General features: G+C 38.3%; 1 protein-coding gene across 1 annotated transcript in view; it reads right to left on the bottom strand.

The window, feature by feature from the left end:
* Window positions 1–19,970, bottom strand: part of syne2b (spectrin repeat containing, nuclear envelope 2b) — a 96,736-nt gene that overhangs the window by 40,493 nt on the left and 36,273 nt on the right. Inside the window, exons 60-79 of the mRNA XM_016536231.1 lie at window positions 16,648–18,709; window positions 16,155–16,489; window positions 15,795–15,939; window positions 15,437–15,637; window positions 14,755–15,014; window positions 14,157–14,316; window positions 11,011–11,166; window positions 10,278–10,418; window positions 9,822–10,004; window positions 9,499–9,636; window positions 9,166–9,351; window positions 8,784–8,888; window positions 8,517–8,669; window positions 8,304–8,435; window positions 8,080–8,226; window positions 5,818–5,982; window positions 5,006–5,077; window positions 4,643–4,741; window positions 2,508–2,951; window positions 663–851 (exon numbers count right to left, since the gene is read on the bottom strand). Coding sequence (XP_016391717.1) covers window positions 663–851; window positions 2,508–2,951; window positions 4,643–4,741; window positions 5,006–5,077; window positions 5,818–5,982; window positions 8,080–8,226; window positions 8,304–8,435; window positions 8,517–8,669; window positions 8,784–8,888; window positions 9,166–9,351; window positions 9,499–9,636; window positions 9,822–10,004; window positions 10,278–10,418; window positions 11,011–11,166; window positions 14,157–14,316; window positions 14,755–15,014; window positions 15,437–15,637; window positions 15,795–15,939; window positions 16,155–16,489; window positions 16,648–18,709 — 5,473 coding nt within the window. The remainder of the gene's footprint in view (window positions 1–662; window positions 852–2,507; window positions 2,952–4,642; window positions 4,742–5,005; window positions 5,078–5,817; window positions 5,983–8,079; window positions 8,227–8,303; window positions 8,436–8,516; window positions 8,670–8,783; window positions 8,889–9,165; window positions 9,352–9,498; window positions 9,637–9,821; window positions 10,005–10,277; window positions 10,419–11,010; window positions 11,167–14,156; window positions 14,317–14,754; window positions 15,015–15,436; window positions 15,638–15,794; window positions 15,940–16,154; window positions 16,490–16,647; window positions 18,710–19,970) is intronic.

The raw sequence follows: 19,970 nt of genomic DNA, 5'->3' as shown, positions 1-19,970 counted from the left end.
GCTCTGAGCACTTCCTGTTCTGCTGAGTCAGCATCAGCAACAACAGTAGGCAGAGGGAATATGTGTGTTTTGTCTTTTTTTTTTCTTTTTCAAAATGTCAATAGATTTTAGTCATTTTTATTTCAGTTTTAGTCATTTTAGTACATTAATTTAGTAAATTAATTTAGAGAAATTTTGCCTTGGCAGAAGATTTTATATTTTATTTCAGTTGACTTTTATTTTATTTCAAATGGTTTTAGTGGTAACACTTTATTCTAAGCACCAATTCTCACTATTAACTAGTTGCTTATTAGCATGCATATTACTAGTATACTGGCCGTTTATTAGTACCTATAAAACACATATTAATGCCTTATTCTCCATGACTATAGTTTAGATCCTAGCCCATACCCAAACTTAACAACTACCTTACTAACTATAAATAAGCAGCAAATTAGCAGTTTATTGAGGGAAAACTCTTAAGTAATAGTGAATGTGTTCCCTATTCTAATGTGTAACCGTTTTAGTTAACTATAATCACAACAATCCTTGACCTTTGAAATGCAGGTATATGAGTGTGTGTGTGTGTGTGTGTGTGTGTGTGTGTGTGTGTGTTTTGTGATGGAGGTATATGTGTGTGTGTGTGTGTGTGTGTGTGTGTGTGTGTGTGTGTGTGTGATCACCTGGCAGTTGTGAAGTTGTTGTTCAATGCAGTGCTGCATGGCTGCGTCCTGTGCTTGCTGTCTCGACCCCTCCAGACTGACCTGTGCTCTCTCCAGACACACCTCCAGCTGCTTGGCCCTCTCACGGCAGGCATGGAGCAGCCCGTCACCGGACAACCATCCACCCGAGCCCCCGGCTTCACCTGCGGCCTGGACAATCATACACAACAGCAGCTCAGAGCCAGATGTACATGAAGAGAGAAAAGAAAATCACGAGGCAGGGGAAGGATAATAGAAGAAGACAGGTAAAGGTAAAGACAGGTGTACTGAGAGAGAGAGGAGAGAGAGAGAGAGAACACCTGCTCTGGCTGACTGCAGCAGAAACAGTGAGTACACAGCAGCACAAACACACAAACACACACTGGGTGTGTCCTCTGACCCAGAGACAAACAAACTTTCACACTCTCACACACTCTGCTTTCTTTCTCTCTCAGTTTCTGTCTCACACAGGTTTAACCCTTTTGCTTGTTTCTCTGCCCCCTGGTGCAGTCTTTCTCTCAATAAACTGTCTCAGCTTTCATACCAGTCATTTGTCATGTAGCTTCTCTCTCTCTCTCTCTCTCTCTCTCTCTGTCTGTCCCTGGTTTTCTCCACCCACCTGCGGTTACAACTACTTCCTGGAATGTCGTCACTTTCGAGGGCAGCTTGTGTGACAAGGAACACACTCACACACACATTAAGGAGGAACTATACTTTTGCCTTGCACAGGCTCAAATGGCCTAGATTATTTTTCATCCTTTATTCTATTCCATTACAATTCACTTCTTTCTAGCTTTAGAGAAAACCCTGCTTTTGTCACAGAATATCTTAATTTATTGGAATTACTGCAATTCATAGATGTTACTCTTTCTTCCATATAACAGAAATATAGCCACATAGATTAGACGGGCTCTATAATAATTTAAGAATCAACCACCATAACCTATGGTGGACTTCAAATCTGAAAACTGGGAATGTGTCCCCCTCAGTGTCTTTGGTGGTTATAGTCCTAGGTCATATTTTATCAAAATCTATTCGTGATTTTTTTTTTTTTGTACTATGAAAACATACTTTCAGAAATCCAAACTTCCTTCCCAGTCCACAGAGACTTTTAATTAAAAACTTTTTGACGTCAGACAGACATATTTCAACACTGGACTGCCCGTATTTACATCAACGCCTATTCTGTGGGTAAGATAATGAGGAAGTAGGATTTCTATGCAAAAGGGTATTTATATACAAGTATTAAAGTCACAACAGCAAAAAAAAAAAAAATTGGCCTCCTCAATTGTAACAATCAGAGAGTGAACTGATCATAAATAAACTAAATCAAGACTTTTTGATGTAAAAAAAAAAAAAAAGATTAACGTGGACGTTTGCAGAAAAATATACAAATTGATTAGTTTAGTTTTTAATATTTTCTGCATATGGGTGGATTCCTGATTTTGTGCAGAGTTTAACACGGTAATAGTAATAATACCAAATATTAATAATATTAATAATAGTACATATTGAGTTGTTAATTATTAATAATAACCAACAATTAATGATTAATGAAGGATTATTTTTAAGGAATCACCTAGTTGCAAAGGTAAATTCCTGTTACTGAATCCAATCTTTGAGATCTCAGATTGCAAGAATAGCACTGAGTAGGCTATTCTAGTGTAAGAAACAGAAATATTTCTCCTTTGGGTGAGCAAAGAGAAATGTGCAGATAAAATGCAACACACACTCAGATTTACTACAGTTTGAAGTCAGCAGGTGAGTGAGTTGATGTGTAAAGTGTGAGTCAGTGGGGTGAGATTCACTATCAGCATCTGTGCTTACCAAAGATGCACTTGCAGCCAGTGGCTCTGTCCTCTCCAGGCAGGGCTTGACTGTAATTTGTGTGTGTGTGTCGTGTGTGCTTCTGCTGTCTAACCTATGGTCTTCTGCATTTGATGGAGTGTGTGTCAGAGTGTGTAAATGTTGCTCTGGTGATTTGGCTGATGGTGTATTTGTGGGTTTTGTGGAGCTCAGGCTCTGAGGCACAAAGGTGGTTTTCTCTAAGTGAGTCTGTTGACTGAGTGTGGAATGTATTTCTGAAACTACCTTAAGTTTTTCTAAGGAATCACCCAGCCCTTCATCAGAGGTCATGACATTAGGTAAGGTGAACATGCCTTTTGTTTCAGTGGGTGGGGCTTGTGACTCTGAATGTTTCTGTGTCATGTGTGTCAGTGTGAGTTTGTAATTGGTGTGTGGCGTCTGTTCCCCCCTCCATGCACCCTGCTCCTGACACAGACAGAGAAAGAGAGAGACGAGCAAGTGTGAATTTTTTGTTGGAATTTATTTTTTTTCAGACTTGAAAGGAGCATGATAGTGTTCACACAGGAGGTATCAGAGGGAGAGATCAGGAGAACATGCACAGGTGCGTATAAGAGTCAGTGCGTTTACATGGCACAAAAAGAAAAAAAATACTAAATATAAATAACATAAAGCATACAGTATACAACTGTTCTTCTTATATTCTTGAGCAGGAAAAGCTTACTTTTAGAAAATGTGTCATGTAAACAACAATCGTTCATGAAAAACAATAAAACAATAAAATTAATCATAATACACATGCACTTAGACATAACTGTGCAGAGTGAGCAGCCAGCGATTAGCTGATTTTTACTGTTCACGTTACATTGTTTCACTCCACGAAACAAAATCTGTTCAACAATCCTTTCAGAGTAACCATCTTATCTTGCATTTGGAAAAAAGAAAACACACTGCTATACAAAAACCAAAAAATACATGCCATATAAAAGATTTTAGGATCTTTTTGGTATCATAGTATTGTATTTAGTAGCTAAAAGTCAAGGAAAAGATACCATGCAATGGATAAATACACTGATTTTCCTGCTTGGTTGGACATTTAACGCAATAATTACGCTTAAATGTGGAAAATAGTAATAATGAAAAGGTAATGAAAAGTAGGTGTGTCCAAAATTTTGACTGGTAGTGTATAAAGATATTTGTAAATAAAATAGTTTTATATCTGATGGAAACTTGTGGGAGTAACTGTGCAGCGTATGAAAAATAGTGCTTTTTAAGCGTTAAGGTGCAGTCATATTTATCGTCGCTCTGAGAAATTGTGCAGGTTAAATTTCTACTGAAATCGGCGCAGTGAAGAATTTTGCCTGATGGGCTTTTGGTGGCAAAAATAAATTTCCTTAATATCAAAGTGAATTTCACGTCAGGTTCAGATTTGGTGAACTTTCTATTCAGCCATTTTTTTCATAACACTATACTTCAATACCATAACCAGATGAAGAAAACATCTGTTTAGAAAGAAATTATTTAGGGTTGGTTTGTTTGCTAGCTGGCAGAATAGCATATTTTGCTAAATTCAGTTGAGCAACGGTAAGTGTGAAAGCACCTTTATACTGTAGTTGATTATAATGGGATCCAGTTTTATTGTGCAACACCGCACACGTCCTGTATAGACACGGTGTAACATGTAAACATCGATATTATGGAAAGTGACAAAAATTCAAAATGCTCTTTGGTATTAGAATGTTCTCTCTCTCGATCTGCAGAATATCCTGACAGAATTAGTCAACATCAAAAACATTTAAAAAGAAAATCATAAACTCCTCCTCAGGAAGTTGCTTTAAGTCCTTATATACAATGATTTGTTTGATTTATATAAAACTATTTAGCCTAATTTTCCCCTTGTTTCATTATTGTGAACTCAGTTCTGAACTATTTGAAGAGATTCTCTCCTCGGAAGTCTTTATTTTTTTTACACATCTGCCATGTAAATGCACTGGGAAGAGAGTTCTAGCTCTAGAAACATCTACATCTAGGGGTTGTAGAGGTGGGAGTTAAGACATGGAGGTTCTGTAGGGAGAGAACTACAACTAGGAGACCAAACACCTCTGCTGGCCTCTGGAAGGGGACGTGGAGATCTCTGTAACAGAGGAGGTATTGGTTACCATGTCTGCAGGGAGAGACTGGCTTTCCACTGTGGCATCTGCTTCAGATAAAGCTTCTGACACACCTGTTCCTGAGGCCACAGAGGTATCTACTTCTACCTGCAAACACAGGGAAAAAGAGGTTACTCTTTACATACTCTGATATGATATCTTTTTGTAGTTCCAAAAGACTACAAAACGTTAAAAATGTTTTAAGTGGTCGAGAGTTTTAAGTGGCCACTTAGCACTTTTTAAAGATCAAAAATTTGACACACTGTCTTTTTTCAGAGGTTGCAAGGCAGCAATAATTTTGCCCCTGAATACACTACACATACACATTAATGTGATCAAATAAAGACTATTACTGTAGAGGTCTAGTGTTACCTTTGAGTCTGCTGCTTCTGCTTGCTCCAAAATCTGTTCTGTAGAAGAAACCACGTCTGCAGAAACTGTGTCCTGCACAAAAAAACAAACAAACAAAAAAAAAAAACAGTCAACCACGAGATTGGTTACTCAAGTACAGATTAAGTCTTGTCTCAAACTGAAGAGTTTGCAAAACAAATTTATAAAGCCCAATATGTTGTGCATTATTATAGTTATTTGTCCATGGATAAGAGTTCTCTATATTGTGCCTATGAACACCTGCATGACAGAATCATGGTATTGTTAATAATACAGATTTACACTTAATCTCTGTAAAATACACGTAATACATTTTAGACGGATATAAAATAGATTTGCATAATGTTTAAATTAATTCATCATGTGCCACATTTGCAAATGGAGATCACAGCACTTGTGATTCGCAAGTACAGGAAGTATCTGAAAAATAGTAAATGCAAACTCAATGAAAGAATGAAGTCATACTGCCCCCTAGAGGACGAGGAATAACACGCACATCATCATCTAATCAAACTGCACTGTGTTCAGAAAAGTAAAATCTGAATTATCTTTATATTAAACTGAAAGAAAGAAATCAAAACTTTGATGTGACAAAGCAGAATCTGGAAGAAGAAGAAACAAGGACTTGGTGAAGCTGAGGAGGGTGACGATAAATGTAGTAAAGTACACAACAGGTTAAGTCAAATGGTGGAAAAACTATGAACCATGTGATGGAAAGAGTAAGCATGTAGAAAACATGCAGAGGAAACATCAGGAGGTGTCCAGGCCTGAAGTCTTTGATCCCCCTGCATTACCTCCACAGTCATGCTGAAGGAAGCCTCAGAATTCAGAGAGGTTGGTGATCTTCCTCTTGCCTCCCCATCCTCATTTTTTATGCAATCTTCATAGTCTTCATCAGAAGCATCTTCCTCTCCATCTCCTGGATCTTCACAGAGCTCCTGCTCTTCCTCAGACTCCTGCTGTCCCATCACATCAGAGACACACACATGCACAGCAGCAGGCACAAACACAACCATGCAACCACACAGACACACATAGCGTCAACTGGAGTGATGGAGAGGTTTCCGCAGATAGACAGACTGCAGACATGTCATGTGCTGCACTTGATATTATGAACCTCACAAATATGCGAATAAGAAGGAATTATGCTACCCTGTGTTAGAACATTCTAGACAAATAACATCAAGTGTGTGAAGCCAGCAGAACTCTAGCTTCAACTATTTCAATGTTGATAATAACAGGAAATGTTTCTTGAGCACCAAAATCAGCACATTAAATTTATGAAGGATAATATGACACTAAGGACTAAAGTAATGGCTGCTGAAAATTCAGCTTTGCCATCACAGGAATAAATTAATAAAATATTTTGACTTCAAATTGTAAATAATTTTGTAATATTTCAAATTGTAATAATATTTCAAAATATTACAGTTTTTACTGAATTTTATATCTAATTAATACAGCCTTGGTTTTCTAACTGCTTATTTGTATATTTATTTACATAGAAATGAACATTTAAAAAGAGAAAGTGGATTATTGTACACTTAACATTTAAAAAAAATATATAAAAATACCAACAAGAACATGATTTTTTTAGGTTTACATATTAGGGTTTCCTCCCTTATGTAAAAGATATTTTTTAAAAGAATACTTTAAAATAAGCTTTAAAAATATAAAATGAACATGTCCAGACTATTTTTTAAAAGATTTATTTTTGGCATTTTTTGCCTTTATTATGAAAGGACAGATCAGAACTAACAGGAAGCGAAGTGGGAGAAAGATAGGGGTCAGGATCGGGAAAGGTCCTCAAGACGGGATTCGAACACGGGATTCGAACACGGGACGCCCGTAGCGCTATGACACTGTATGTCGGCGCGCTGCTCACAAGGCTATAACGGTGCTGACAATTAAAAAAAAAACAATTTTTTTTTACTATTTTTGTTTTGAAGTAACTGTTTTATGAAAGCAATGAACTATGCATGCTGTGCCCAACAAAGCCTTTTAACCATGACTATACTGCACACTACATATACCCCTTATTGTCAACTGGAGTGATGGAGAGGTTTCCGCAGATAGACAGACTGCAGACATGTCATGTGCTGCACTTGATATTATGAACCTCACAAATATGCGAATAAGAAGGAATTATGCTACCCTGTGTTAGAACATTCTAGACAAATAACATCAAGTGTGTGAAGCCAGCAGAACTCTAGCTTCAACTATTTCAATGTTGATAATAACAGGAAATGTTTCTTGAGCACCAAAATCAGCACATTAAATTTATGAAGGATAATATGACACTAAGGACTAAAGTAATGGCTGCTGAAAATTCAGCTTTGCCATCACAGGAATAAATTAATAAAATATTTTGACTTCAAATTGTAAATAATTTTGTAATATTTCAAATTGTAATAATATTTCAAAATATTACAGTTTTTACTGAATTTTATATCTAATTAATACAGCCTTGGTTTTCTAACTGCTTATTTGTATATTTATTTACATAGAAATGAACATTTAAAAAGAGAAAGTGGATTATTGTACACTTAACATTTAAAAAAAATATATAAAAATACCAACAAGAACATGATTTTTTTAGGTTTACATATTAGGGTTTCCTCCCTTATGTAAAAGATATTTTTTAAAAGAATACTTTAAAATAAGCTTTAAAAATATAAAATGAACATGTCCAGACTATTTTTTAAAAGATTTATTTTTGGCATTTTTTGCCTTTATTATGAAAGGACAGATCAGAACTAACAGGAAGCGAAGTGGGAGAAAGATAGGGGTCAGGATCGGGAAAGGTCCTCAAGACGGGATTCGAACACGGGATTCGAACACGGGACGCCCGTAGCGCTATGACACTGTATGTCGGCGCGCTGCTCACAAGGCTATAACGGTGCTGACAATTAAAAAAAAAACAATTTTTTTTTACTATTTTTGTTTTGAAGTAACTGTTTTATGAAAGCAATGAACTATGCATGCTGTGCCCAACAAAGCCTTTTAGCCATGACTATACTGCACCTTACATATACCTTATTTCTTAATTCTCATACCTGTGTTTCTTTGAGGGTGTGGCTGCTTCTATCAGAGATCCAGGTGAGTCTCTGCTCCAGTGTGGATTGCTCCACCGTCATCAGCGTTGCTCCTGACTTTTTCAGGATGTCCTCCTCTACGTGCACAATCTGAATCTGACCACTCTCCTGCACACATATATTATAATCAATATGTAATCACTGCCTCTTGATCAACATAATTGTAACCTAATATTTCATCTAACCTGTGTGTCTTCCTCAGTGATTGTGGGTGGAACACTGAGGGTTGGGGCAGTGAGGGGCGGCGCATTGAGGGGTGTGACACAGAAAGGTGGGACAGATGTCTCCTGTACCTCAATCGAGTATTCTAGTGCCAGCTGAGAGGAGACAAACATAATACTGAGCATTGTGTGAATTGTGTTTGCATGCTTGTGTGTGTATACAGTATATATGTACACCTGTTCAAGTTCCAGCAGTTGTTTCTGTAGTAGTTCTACTTTTTTGAACACTAGGAGTGTGTTTTCAGCTTTGTCAGGAAGACACAGACCATCTTTGCAGTTCTGAATCTCAGTGACTGTCCTTTTCATCAGGTCAGTCCTTTCTTCTGTTGCCTGCAAACACACACAAAACACCCACAGCAATCAGGATATTAATAGTAACTACATCATTTTGGTTACGCCCATACCTGGTCAAATGTTTAAATACAAGGCAAAATTTTCTTTTACCTTAAGACTGTCCTGACTGATGTCTTCTTTGGTGGTCAGAGTAGATTTGATTTTGGCCACATCTTTCTCCATGACTTTCACCTCTGACTCAATGGCATCCACTTCCTTAAACACACCATGCAAACATACATGAACAGATGAAATTCACAAATTCATGAAATTCACTTTTCTCTTTTACAGATAACACAGCTCTGCATTTGTATGCACTAAACTACAGTTTAGCTAACCTCCCTCTAGGAATGTTAGATAAAATAGAACACACACACACACACACAGATATGATATATATATCTCATAAAAGTAATTATTATAAGCTTTATATAAAAACAATACAAGTCTATAATATATAGTCATTTATCTTATTAGACGCCGGTATGCTCACTGCTGCTGCATGCTCCAGCTGAGAGAGAGGCCCCAGCAGGTTGTGCTGCATGTCTGCCACACGTCGATCAGCATTTGAGAGCTGCTCCTCTAATGGACTGACATCAAACACACTTCCCATCTCTGTCAGCACACTGCCGAAACCCTGCAGAGTCCGTCTCATCTGAGCAGAATCATCCAGAACCATCTAAAACACGAAAATGATAAAGGCTTTTAGACTGATACATAAAAGATCTGGGCATTTAACCGAATACTAAGTTCAAACCCAACAGTGGGATGATGCAGGTTTCTTCAGCAGTCAGCTAAATGATAATGAGGTTTCTGAGAGTAATACCTGCAGTGCATTCACATGACTGTCTAGGCATCTGGCAGTGGTGTATGTGCAGGGTGTTGTAAGCCAAGACTGAGCCTCTGAGATCCAGCTCTGTGACCCCTTCACCATCTCCTCCTGCTCCTGCATCCAGTCACGGACCTACACAGAGTCAGTTTAGATAACACACTTTAGATAACACACAATTTAAGTCATAAATTAGTTAGAATTCACTGAAACTCCGGTTTTCTCTATCATGTTTAACTTCTTTGCTCAATTTTAGATTAACCATTCTTTAAATATTTATCCAAGTACAGCAAAGCATCATGGGAATCTGAGCAGGTGACCTTGCTGAGGAAGGTGGTCCTCTGTTCGGCCTGTTTGGTGAGGCATGTGTGGGTCTGCTGAGTGTTGGCCAGGTTGTCAAATAACAGACAGGTCTCATCTGGATGCATTTCACTCACATCCTGTAACTCCACCTCGACCGCTGTCAGACGAGTATGTAAACCATCCAACTCATCCCACACTCGCTGCAAAGGAACAATAAAACACATAATAAATCTTCCATTACTTTTTTAATCCGCGTCTAGACTTCACAGTTGTGTAAAAACTAATTTAACACATTTAAAACACTGTCACAGAACTTAAAGGCAGGTTTATTTTGAGCTTTCCCTGAAACGACTTGTAGCATTATGTCTGCTACGCTGTAACCTGTTAATATGGGCACCAATAGTAAGATAATGTACATTTACAATACAAAATGCACGAAACAAGTCTTACACTGAGCTAAATTTATGTCTGACCTTCTGTGTGCTCTCAGCTTCAGTGAAGTTCAGGCTCTTCTGCTCTAACCAGCTCTGAACTGATCCCAGACCTGCTTTAATCTCCGAGATTTTAGCACCCAGCCTGTGAAGTGGGCCACTTTCCTCCACAGCGGTCTTCACCTGTGAGTGAGCGAGTGAAATGGACATAAAAACAGGTATATGTCAATTAAAATAAACAGAATTACTGATATTACTTTTAAAAAGCACTAAACACGTGGACACATTGAGTGTCTATGAGACAAAACTCCAAGAACTGCAAGAGGCCCAAACCTTAATTAACGAACCCATAGAGCTTACCTAACTACTACATGTGTGTGTGTGTGTGTGTTAGAGTTTGTATATGAATGATGCAACACATCTTACACCTGTGAAAGAGTGTGTGTGTGTGTGTGTGTGTGTTTTGAGTATGCGTCTCTGATGCAGGGATCTACCTGTTCTAGAGTGAGATGTTCTCCTCTCTTAATTCATTAAAGATGACATAAAACAGCAGAGAGTGTGATGTTTAAAAGGTGCGCAAAGCACATTTAGTTGTATTTGAATTCAATAACAGACAAGAGTATTTTACATTATGGTGCTCTTGTCAGCGCTCACAAACATTTGCCAAATGTCCATATTAAAATAAGAAAAAACTTTTAGAGGTATGTTTCGATGAATGTAAAATCTGGGTGCTGAAACAAAATAAGTTGGGAACCATTCAAAGAATGCATCAAACCTGTTCCTCCACTTTCTGTAATGACTGTGAGACTTCCTGTAATAGTCCCTCTATCTCCTCTGGAATTGATGTATTTTTTTCAGAGTACATCATCTTCAAGCTTTCCGAAATACGCTGCAGAACGGCCTTCTGGGTACACAGCTGTGAGTGAACCTCCTGTTTAGCAAAAAGCGACATTGCTCATCAATTAGGCTACATTAAAAGCGAGTACATCTATGGACTGCACAAATAACCATTTTCCATTTTATCCATTTAATTTCAAAAGTACTTGGTACAAGAGTTTTTTTTCCAAACCAAAGCTCATCGAAGTGCCATAAACAAGAACAGCAAAGGTAGGTAAATTTGACTGGTTTCCCAAATTACACAAGCATGGGTAATTTGCAGAGCAGCCAGTGAGTATAAAGAAAGAGACATCATCTGAAATTTGAAGTTGTTCGTGGTCAAAATACAATCATATTTATTACAGAGAGATATAAGGTATTTTATGGTGTCCCTGACAAATAGGAAAGAAAAACACAGTTTCAAACAAGTGCCAAGTTTTTAGAAATGTTTTTCTGATTACCTGAACTAACCTTGTCAAAGCCTAAAATGTTAAATTTTCTGAAATTGATGAGATTTATTGACCTTTTACTCATCTTTGTGACAACAAAATATTTATTATTAAACAATATGAAAATATTGTTAGTACTTTTAATAAAATATTATTGTTTAATTCTTTTTAGGGTATAATAAAAAAAAAAAACATACGTTTTTAAAAAAAAAAAGACAGTTTCAAATGATTGGTAAACATAATTATATTAGAGTTGTATTCAGATAATTGTAAATTACAGATTCAGGCATTAAAAACAGCACTCCAGACAATAACACTTCCCTTCAGACTCTTCCATTTTTCTTTCATGACAAATATCAGCAGATATTTTGCCAAGTAAAGTTTTACTTTAGTTAAAATAGTTTAAACATTTTACAGTGGAAGAATTGTGGAAAAATTTTGAGATTCTACTGGATACAAAATATCAAAAAAGATCAGACTCTTCCATTTTTCTTTCATGACAAATATCAGCAGATATTTTGCCAAGTAAAGTTTTACTTTAGTTAAAATAGGTTAAACATTTTACAGTGGAAGAATTGTGGAAGAATTTTGAGATTCTACTGGATACAAAATATCAAAAAAGATATAATAAAGAAAACACTTACATTTATTGGAACACCAGAAAGCAAATGGAAACGATGCACAATGTGATATTCGTATATTATGTGATATTCAATGCAAATCAGTCTTTCATATAGCACTAGTCTTGCTGGTTGACCCATTCACTGATGATGCTCGTAGTCCCTCAAGCTTTAAGATAACAGAACCAGAACAATCCACTCAAAAAGCTCTCTCTATCCATCTCAACCCTTTTCACCTCACCAGTGAGATAAAGCTTCTACCCCCTTTTTATATTATAATGAGTCATTTAAGATGGGAAGAAAAGCTGCATAAACAAGATCCCAAAATTACCGAAAACCCAGAGGGATTCAGAGTCAGAATGGACCATGCATTAGAGAGAGAGAAAGAAAGATTATCCGTTCAGATCACTCTATTTGGCAGCTGTTTTAGGTTTTATTAACAGTTATGACTTCTGCTATTCTTCATAATATTTTATGCTCATTCTTACCCGTTCTGCTTTACTGCTTTGGCAGTATAATATGGAACACATTCAAGAAAAGTGAATTGAGAGGGGATTTTGTATGTGTGAGAGAGATAGAGAGTGCATTAGCTGACATCATTACTGGCGTTTGGCTCAGACCTGGAGGATCCACTTACAGGTGTGTGTGTTTAGGGGGTACTGATTCACAAGTGTGTGCTTGTGAGAGCGAATGAGAAAAAGAGAGAAAGAGTGTGTGTGTGTATCTGAAACAGTGAAAAGAAATTGTGTGGGAATATTGGACATGACTCAGCTATTTAACTAGAACACTAACACAGAGCCCTCTCATCTTTGTCTGTGTGTGTGTGGTAAAGAGAATCTACAGCAGTCTGTGTGTTCGAGAGAGAATAACTGTTTAAAAGTCTTTGAATCTTTAAGAGTGTGTGTGTTTGAACTGATTGGACGGAACAGCCTATTCAGCACAGTAAACAGTCACACAGTGTTCTAAATAGACATAAAGAGCAAGCAAATAAAAGCGTCTTAACCAGCGACAGTCGTGGTAAGCTATAAACAACAGGATATTTTGTTGATTGCTTGGTTTCCATTTCTACAAATTGCATGTCACTTGGAAGAGCCTGGTTGGGACAACCAATACTGAACAATAAAACCTAGACTAAACAGCACTGTATGCCATTACCCACAGTATCTCTGCTGCTCAGAAACAAACACTGCAGGATTCATTAATCTGTCAGTGTCTATTCGGGTTTATTAATTTTTAAAATGTCTTAATTTGTGCATTATCGTTTCAGTATGCATCTGTACTTTTGTATGTGCATTTGCTTTGCTTTTCCAGTAAGGTATGAGATCTGTAAAGTCATAGGCACGCTGAATCTGGCAGTCTACTCTTTCAAAATCCTATCTACACTACAAAAAATACCCAAACATTTATCTGGCACAAAAATAATTCAGATTTTAGATAGTAGAAACTAAAAGCAAGCAACTAATCAAACTAGCAAACCCTAATTTATTAAATTTAGTGGAAAACATAGTAAAGAACCACAGAATTAAATGTTTCACAAACGAACAAAACACAGGAACCTTTGCTGCTACACCAAAATGAAAAAAACTTACACTGATTTGAAAGCAGATGATTTGTAATGCCTAATGAAAAAATGTAGTCAATTTAGTTAACACGTTACTCCCCAACATGAAAAGGTGGAGTATTATTTATGGGTGAGAGGTATTATTCATACAGTACATCATGCAGAGTGAGGGCAGAGATAATGAAGTTTGCTGGCCGCAGTCAGGGACAAACAGAACATTGTGTCAATGGCAAATCCCTCCCTTTCCTCTGCATCTCATAAGCTTTAGTAATTCTCATGCTGGTGCAATAAATTTACTTACTGTAACAAATCTTGCCTGTGCAAAGTTAGAATCCAATTCAACTCAAGTCAAAAAAACATCTAAAGTGGATAAAAACCAGCTTAACAAATGCACGTCACAAGACAAGTAACAAACCTGTAGTTGCTTCTTGCTGGGCTCGTGCTCCAGTACAGCGAGGAGAGAGACTGCAGATTCCAGCCATTCTCTGACTCCCTCCAGCTGCTCCTGCACTCGTTCCCTCTCCTCCACCTCTGTTCTTACTGCCCTCAAACCCTGAGAGCTCCGTTCCTTTAGACTGCAGGACATACAATTTAAAAGTCATGTTAAACTTTCAGTCCAAGTCCATACTGCAAAAAGGATGCTAAAAAGGCAGGAGGAAAAAAAAACTATTAAACGTCCTAGAATCCTTACATCAGTATGTTCTCGTTCAACATAAAATAAACTTTCATGCATGTAAATTTAAATATTATCCAGATATTTAGCTTAGTCTGTGTGCGGTTTAGCCTATCTGGGATGGGATATTGGCATCCGGTGTTGACCTACTTTAGTCTGTAAGCCCACTGGTTTGAAATTAACGTGTGGACCACTGGGACATGGAGTTCACAATAGGAAATATTGGGCAAAAGACATTCATGTTTAAAAAAACAAACAAACATAATTAAGATACTAAGAAGAAAAGTCAAAAAAGTAAAGAAAAAAAGACAATTAGCAGTAGGCTAAGTAGGTGCCTAACCTATGGTAACGCTCTTGCAAGGCTTGAAGCTCTTGGCACAGCTCAAAGGATGGGGCCTGTTCCAGGTGGGGGGGAACACCAAGCACCCTTGCAGCTCTTAATTCCAAAGCAGAGAGAGCTCTGTGTTCACAGTCCAGTCTGTCCTGGTACTGGGACCAGAAGAGCAGTAGTTCCTGTAGCTCGTCACCAGTCAGATTCTCTCTGCTGCTATCTGAAAGTTCCGCATCCACCTGCTCCAATACAGTGGCTGCCTGCTCCACCTGCAGAATGACAGCAAAGGAAAACAAGCTCAGTTCTTCTTATCTGCACAGTCGGTTATACACTCTTAAAAATAAAGGTGCTTAAAAGATTCTTCACAGCGATGCCATAGAAGAACCATTTTTGGTGCCATAAAAACCATTCAGTCAATGGTTCTTTAAAGAACTATCTCTTTCTTACCTTTTTATAATCTGAAGAACCTTCTTTCGCCACAAAGAACCTTTTGTGAAACAGAAAGGTTCTTCAGATGTTAAAGGTTCTTTATGGAACCATTCAGACAAAAAAGTTATTCTACGGCATCGTGAAGCACCTTTATTTTTAAGAGTGTAGTGTAATGATTTATTTAGAGTAAGCATACCAAAACACGAGTTTCATTGTTATTTCACATGCATGTTGGTGCACCAGTTATAGTCAAGGCACTTACACTCCTTGTGACACTGCTCCACTCTGCTTCCATTTGCTCTGAGCGTGTCTGCAGATCACTGCCACAGCGCTGCAGTCTTGCCACCTGACCCCAGATAGCGCTCATGGCATCCTCCCTGTTGGCTCTGCACCCATACAGTGAACACCACTCTCTCAGATTCTCCAGTTTTCCAGGAAGCATGGCAACCTCTTCCACTAGAGCCTAAAAAGATGAAGAATATGTTTAAATATACTAGCCTCAAATTAATATGTATCTCATTGCATCAGCTGGCAAAACACAGATAAATGAAAAAGATCTTTAGATTATAAGGGGAGGTAATGGTAGTCTAACAAATGCTAGTCTTTTATTTTGACTTTACCTTGAGTTTCTGTTGCTGGTCTTTGCAGTCTTTGTGTGAAGTAATTTTTTTGGAAGCACACTGTGATAGCAATGTTTCTAAGTCTCTCACTTGCTGGCAAAGCTCCTTGTAGCACTTACGAGAATGTTTCTGCCACTCAACACACCTTGTTATGGACAAGAAATTAGTTAATTTTGACATGGGGTATTTGTAATTTGATGACAAGACATGATAAAGTTTCATAAAGATTTGAGATTTGACAAGCATACTGAGTGTATTGTGGTTAACAGTAATTACGTATCTTGATTAGGGATTATGACCATTTACTCTTAGGAAAAAGTTCTTATACAGTATAATAAGGTTTCATACTACATTATGTACCTATTCAAAGATTCTACATTAATTTGAGCCTGGGCCTTAAGGGTCGATAGCCTGACCAGGAGCTCGCCTAGAACTTCTGTGTGTAGAAATTCAATCTTCTGTGGCTTGAAGCAGGGATCTTGTAATGTTTGAGCTTGAAGCTGTGAAACATGTGACTGGAACTCTGTGTCTAGAGTCAGTAAAGCATGTTGTGCATCTATTAGTCTTTCTGAACAGCTTCTAGCAGAGCAGATTGAGGGAAGGAAGGCCAATGTGGCTCTTTGGAGGAACCGAATGGTATCGGTCACTGCTTTGGTGTAGTTCCTCAGCAGTTCTTTAGCTTTAGTTAGGCTCACCTGAAAAGACAGCAGAAATCTACCTTGACTTTATCTGTTTAAATGTATATTTTCATTAAAGATTCTGTATATGATGTTTCTAAACATTTGCACCAACTATATTGCAAAGGAATAGATCAATGAAACTGTGTGTCAAAGATGAAACAGATTAATCTCACCATTCGTTGATCACACTTTTCCAAAACCATATCCTTCAAGCAAGTAAGCTGTTTGGAGTCCTGTGGAGGTTGAGCGCCAATCTTTTTTTCAAGAAACTGAAGCACTCGCATTCTAGATTCTACATTCTTTCTGAGTACAAGGCACTTTCTTAGTTGTTTTTCAATCACTGCCTCTTTTGGTTCAATACTACAAGGCTTTTCCAGCTCCTCATTGGTGTCTTTGAGGAATTGCTGAAGTGCTCTTTTTTCTGATGGATAATAAATATGTTTTAGCAGATCCCATTCCAATATCTGAAGATTATTGTTCACTGCCATTTCTGAGGTTTTGAGACTTTCCAGTATTTGTTTGAGTCTTGTTTGTTCAGCAGAGAGCTGAGATGGATAAAGATCTTCTATGATTTCCTGCAGTTCATCCATTGTTTCCTCACACAAGAGCTTTACTAAAGAGATCTGGATCAGAAGGGCCTGACAGGCTCTGTAGCGTTCCTCTTTGTTGATGCTCTCATCTTTGGTCCTTGGGATCTGAGCCTCCATTTCTTGCTTGACATCTTCAGTGCACCGACTGAGGCTCAAGTACCTTTCATGAGCTTGTGATTTGAGATCCAAATCAATCATTTTGTGGTACAATTCAGTAATAACACATAACATCTCTCTTCTCTTGTCCTCTGAACAAGGACTGACTTGCTCAACCTGAGATTTGCGCTCCACAAGCATCTGTTTGAAGGGTTCAATGACAGAGAGGGTATCCTTGGTAACAGGAAACCTGTGTCTTTTTACATCAACTAACATTTGTCTCAGGCTGTTCTCGAGAGATGACACCTTCCTCTGAGAGGATTCTTGGCTCTGTATAACATCCATAACTTTCTGGCAACATGCCTTCTCATAGATAATAATACTTCTGATGTCCTCTTGAAGGTTGGTGAGTTTCTCATAGAGCTTAGTACTCTCTGTGACACTTAGCTCGGATGCAATGTCTCTGCTTTTCATCAGAAGGGCTTCAGTGACAGCGGACTGCTTTTCTGCCTCTCCAAGAGTGTCCTGGATCTGCCTCAACCTGCGATCCAGGTCTGCCACACTCAAACTTTGATAATCTTCTCTCCTCAAAGCTTCCCTCTGCAGATGACCAACCACCCAGGAATCAACATCTGCTATCTGCTCTGACATCTTCTCCCGGGTCTGAAGTCCTGACTCCATCTCGCGAACTGCCTCAGCCAGTTTTCCTGCTGTTGATTTGGACAAATTCTCTAGGACCTTCAAGGATGAGGTCACCATCGAAACATCAGCTTCATCTAGATCACAAATCAGCTCAGTGACTTCCTCAACCAAAGACTTCAACTGGATTTGCTTCGAGTTCATCTCAGACTGCAATTTCTTTAAATCTTTAATCTGTCGATGGACTTCTTCTGGAAGCAAAGACACATTTTTCTGTCGTCCTTTGACATCACATTCTGTCTGCTTGGCCCAAGCCAGAGCATCTGTCATCACCTTAACAATTTTACTTAACGTTGAGTTGCTGCTGCTAGGGGTTGAAGCTGCTAACTGTTCACCCATTTGATTCAGCTGATCTTTTATATACTGAAGATCCTGCTCTATGCTGAATATCTCTGCATTGAATTGGAATTCCTGGGAAAGTGCCTCAGAGGTCTGCTGAAGGTAGAGGTACTGCTGATGGGTGGAAATGAGATCAGCATTTAAATTCATAATTTCTTGAGCTCTCTTGCCATCCCATAAAACTGATGAGGATTTCGATGCATCCAAGGTCTTCTGAATGTTCTCGAGATGGTCTTTTAAGGCACTGACCTCTTGAATAAGGCTGCTGATTTCTTTAGCATGAGCATTAACCATGTAAAGAGCAATCTCTGCATCCTTCTCAAGCACACTCCACTGGCTTCGCAAATTGTTTTGCTGTATTTCCGCTGCTTGTCTCTCAGGCACACTGAGGTGGGGGGACAGTTTTGCATGAGTCTGAATTAACTCACCGAGAGCTGTCCTTTCCTGCTCCATATTTCTCAAGAAAGAGCGCAGCCTTTCCTCCTCAGCAAAACCGCTCACAGCTGGAGAGCTAGAGATATGAAAGATACATTTATGGGCTTTTACATTCTCTTACATTCTCCAAGTTGTTTAGTGTAGGGGTCGACTGATATGTATTTTTCAGGGCAGATGCCGATTATTACAGATCAAGTAGTCTGATAACCGATATTTTGAGACGATATATATATCTGGTGTAAAAATGAAAATTAATGTCAAAATTAAGAATAAAAAGGGCTCTGACAAAAACTTTCTTTAAAGATCACATATTTTACACCTTTCTGGAGTTTTATTTTAGGTTTTGATGTCCTTAAGAATATATATTTGCGGTATAAGTACCAAAAACTATCTCAATATATTTTTACAGCTCCTCTCTCAGGAGCTCTGCTGAGAACAGGTCGATTTTGGCCTGTCTAATTAATATTCATGAGCCTCTCTTCTGATTGGCCTGTTGTTTTCTGAGTGACGCACGGCCAGGCCAACCACAGGTAACTAGGGTCAGCCGACGTCACAGCGCTAGCTGGAGGCAGCAAAACAAAGGGGAAACTGGAGGCGGCCCATTCAAACCAGCGCAGATTCGGCTACATAAGGAGCTTAAAATATCATCTTGTTGTGATGTTGGGTGCAAGAATCGACGTAATACAGCCTCAAATTAGAAATTTGATCGCATATCTGCTGCCACTGCCAGACAAAAAACCGACGACAGCTGTGGTTAAACACGATAAAAAGAGCAGACTGAACAGAAACGATCGTCAAAAATGCTCACGTTTGCAGCGCACACTTCTTATCAGAAAAGGTTCAATAAAGTATTCTTTTGTTGTTATGGGCGCGTCTACAGATTTCTTGCCATATGTCTGTTTCTTGCATCTCACGACTATGTCATGTATAAAATAATGTCTGTGTGCATGTGTATAAAACAACAAACTGACAATTTATATATAATCATTTGTAATTGTATATACATTGTTGTGATTAATTGTGGCTGGAACAATAATGTAGCTGTAAAAATAGTTGCCTGCTGAAATTGAAATGTATATACATCTTCATCATGACTAGATAGACACGGTGAGTTTGTCTTTACTATACACGTTAAATGTGATCCACCTCATAGTAACAATCCTGTCAGATCGTCCATCCTTTGAGTGAGAGTGTAACGTTACAGGTCGGCCGATCTGGTTTCGTGGTTAAAGTTAACCTTTTCGACATGTTTCCGTGCTGTCGTTGCTCAGCAATGGCATGGACGCGATGTTGTCTGGGGGTTTGGCAAAAGGAGAGTGGGACGGTGGGCAGTGCTC

This window comes from Sinocyclocheilus rhinocerous, unplaced genomic scaffold, assembly GCF_001515625.1.
Source record: "Sinocyclocheilus rhinocerous isolate Xijiao unplaced genomic scaffold, SAMN03320098_v1.1 scaffold4019, whole genome shotgun sequence".
NCBI lineage: Eukaryota > Metazoa > Chordata > Actinopteri > Cypriniformes > Cyprinidae > Sinocyclocheilus > Sinocyclocheilus rhinocerous.
Note: the sequence above shows the minus strand (reverse complement) of the source record. Positions and strands in the feature narration are given on the sequence as shown.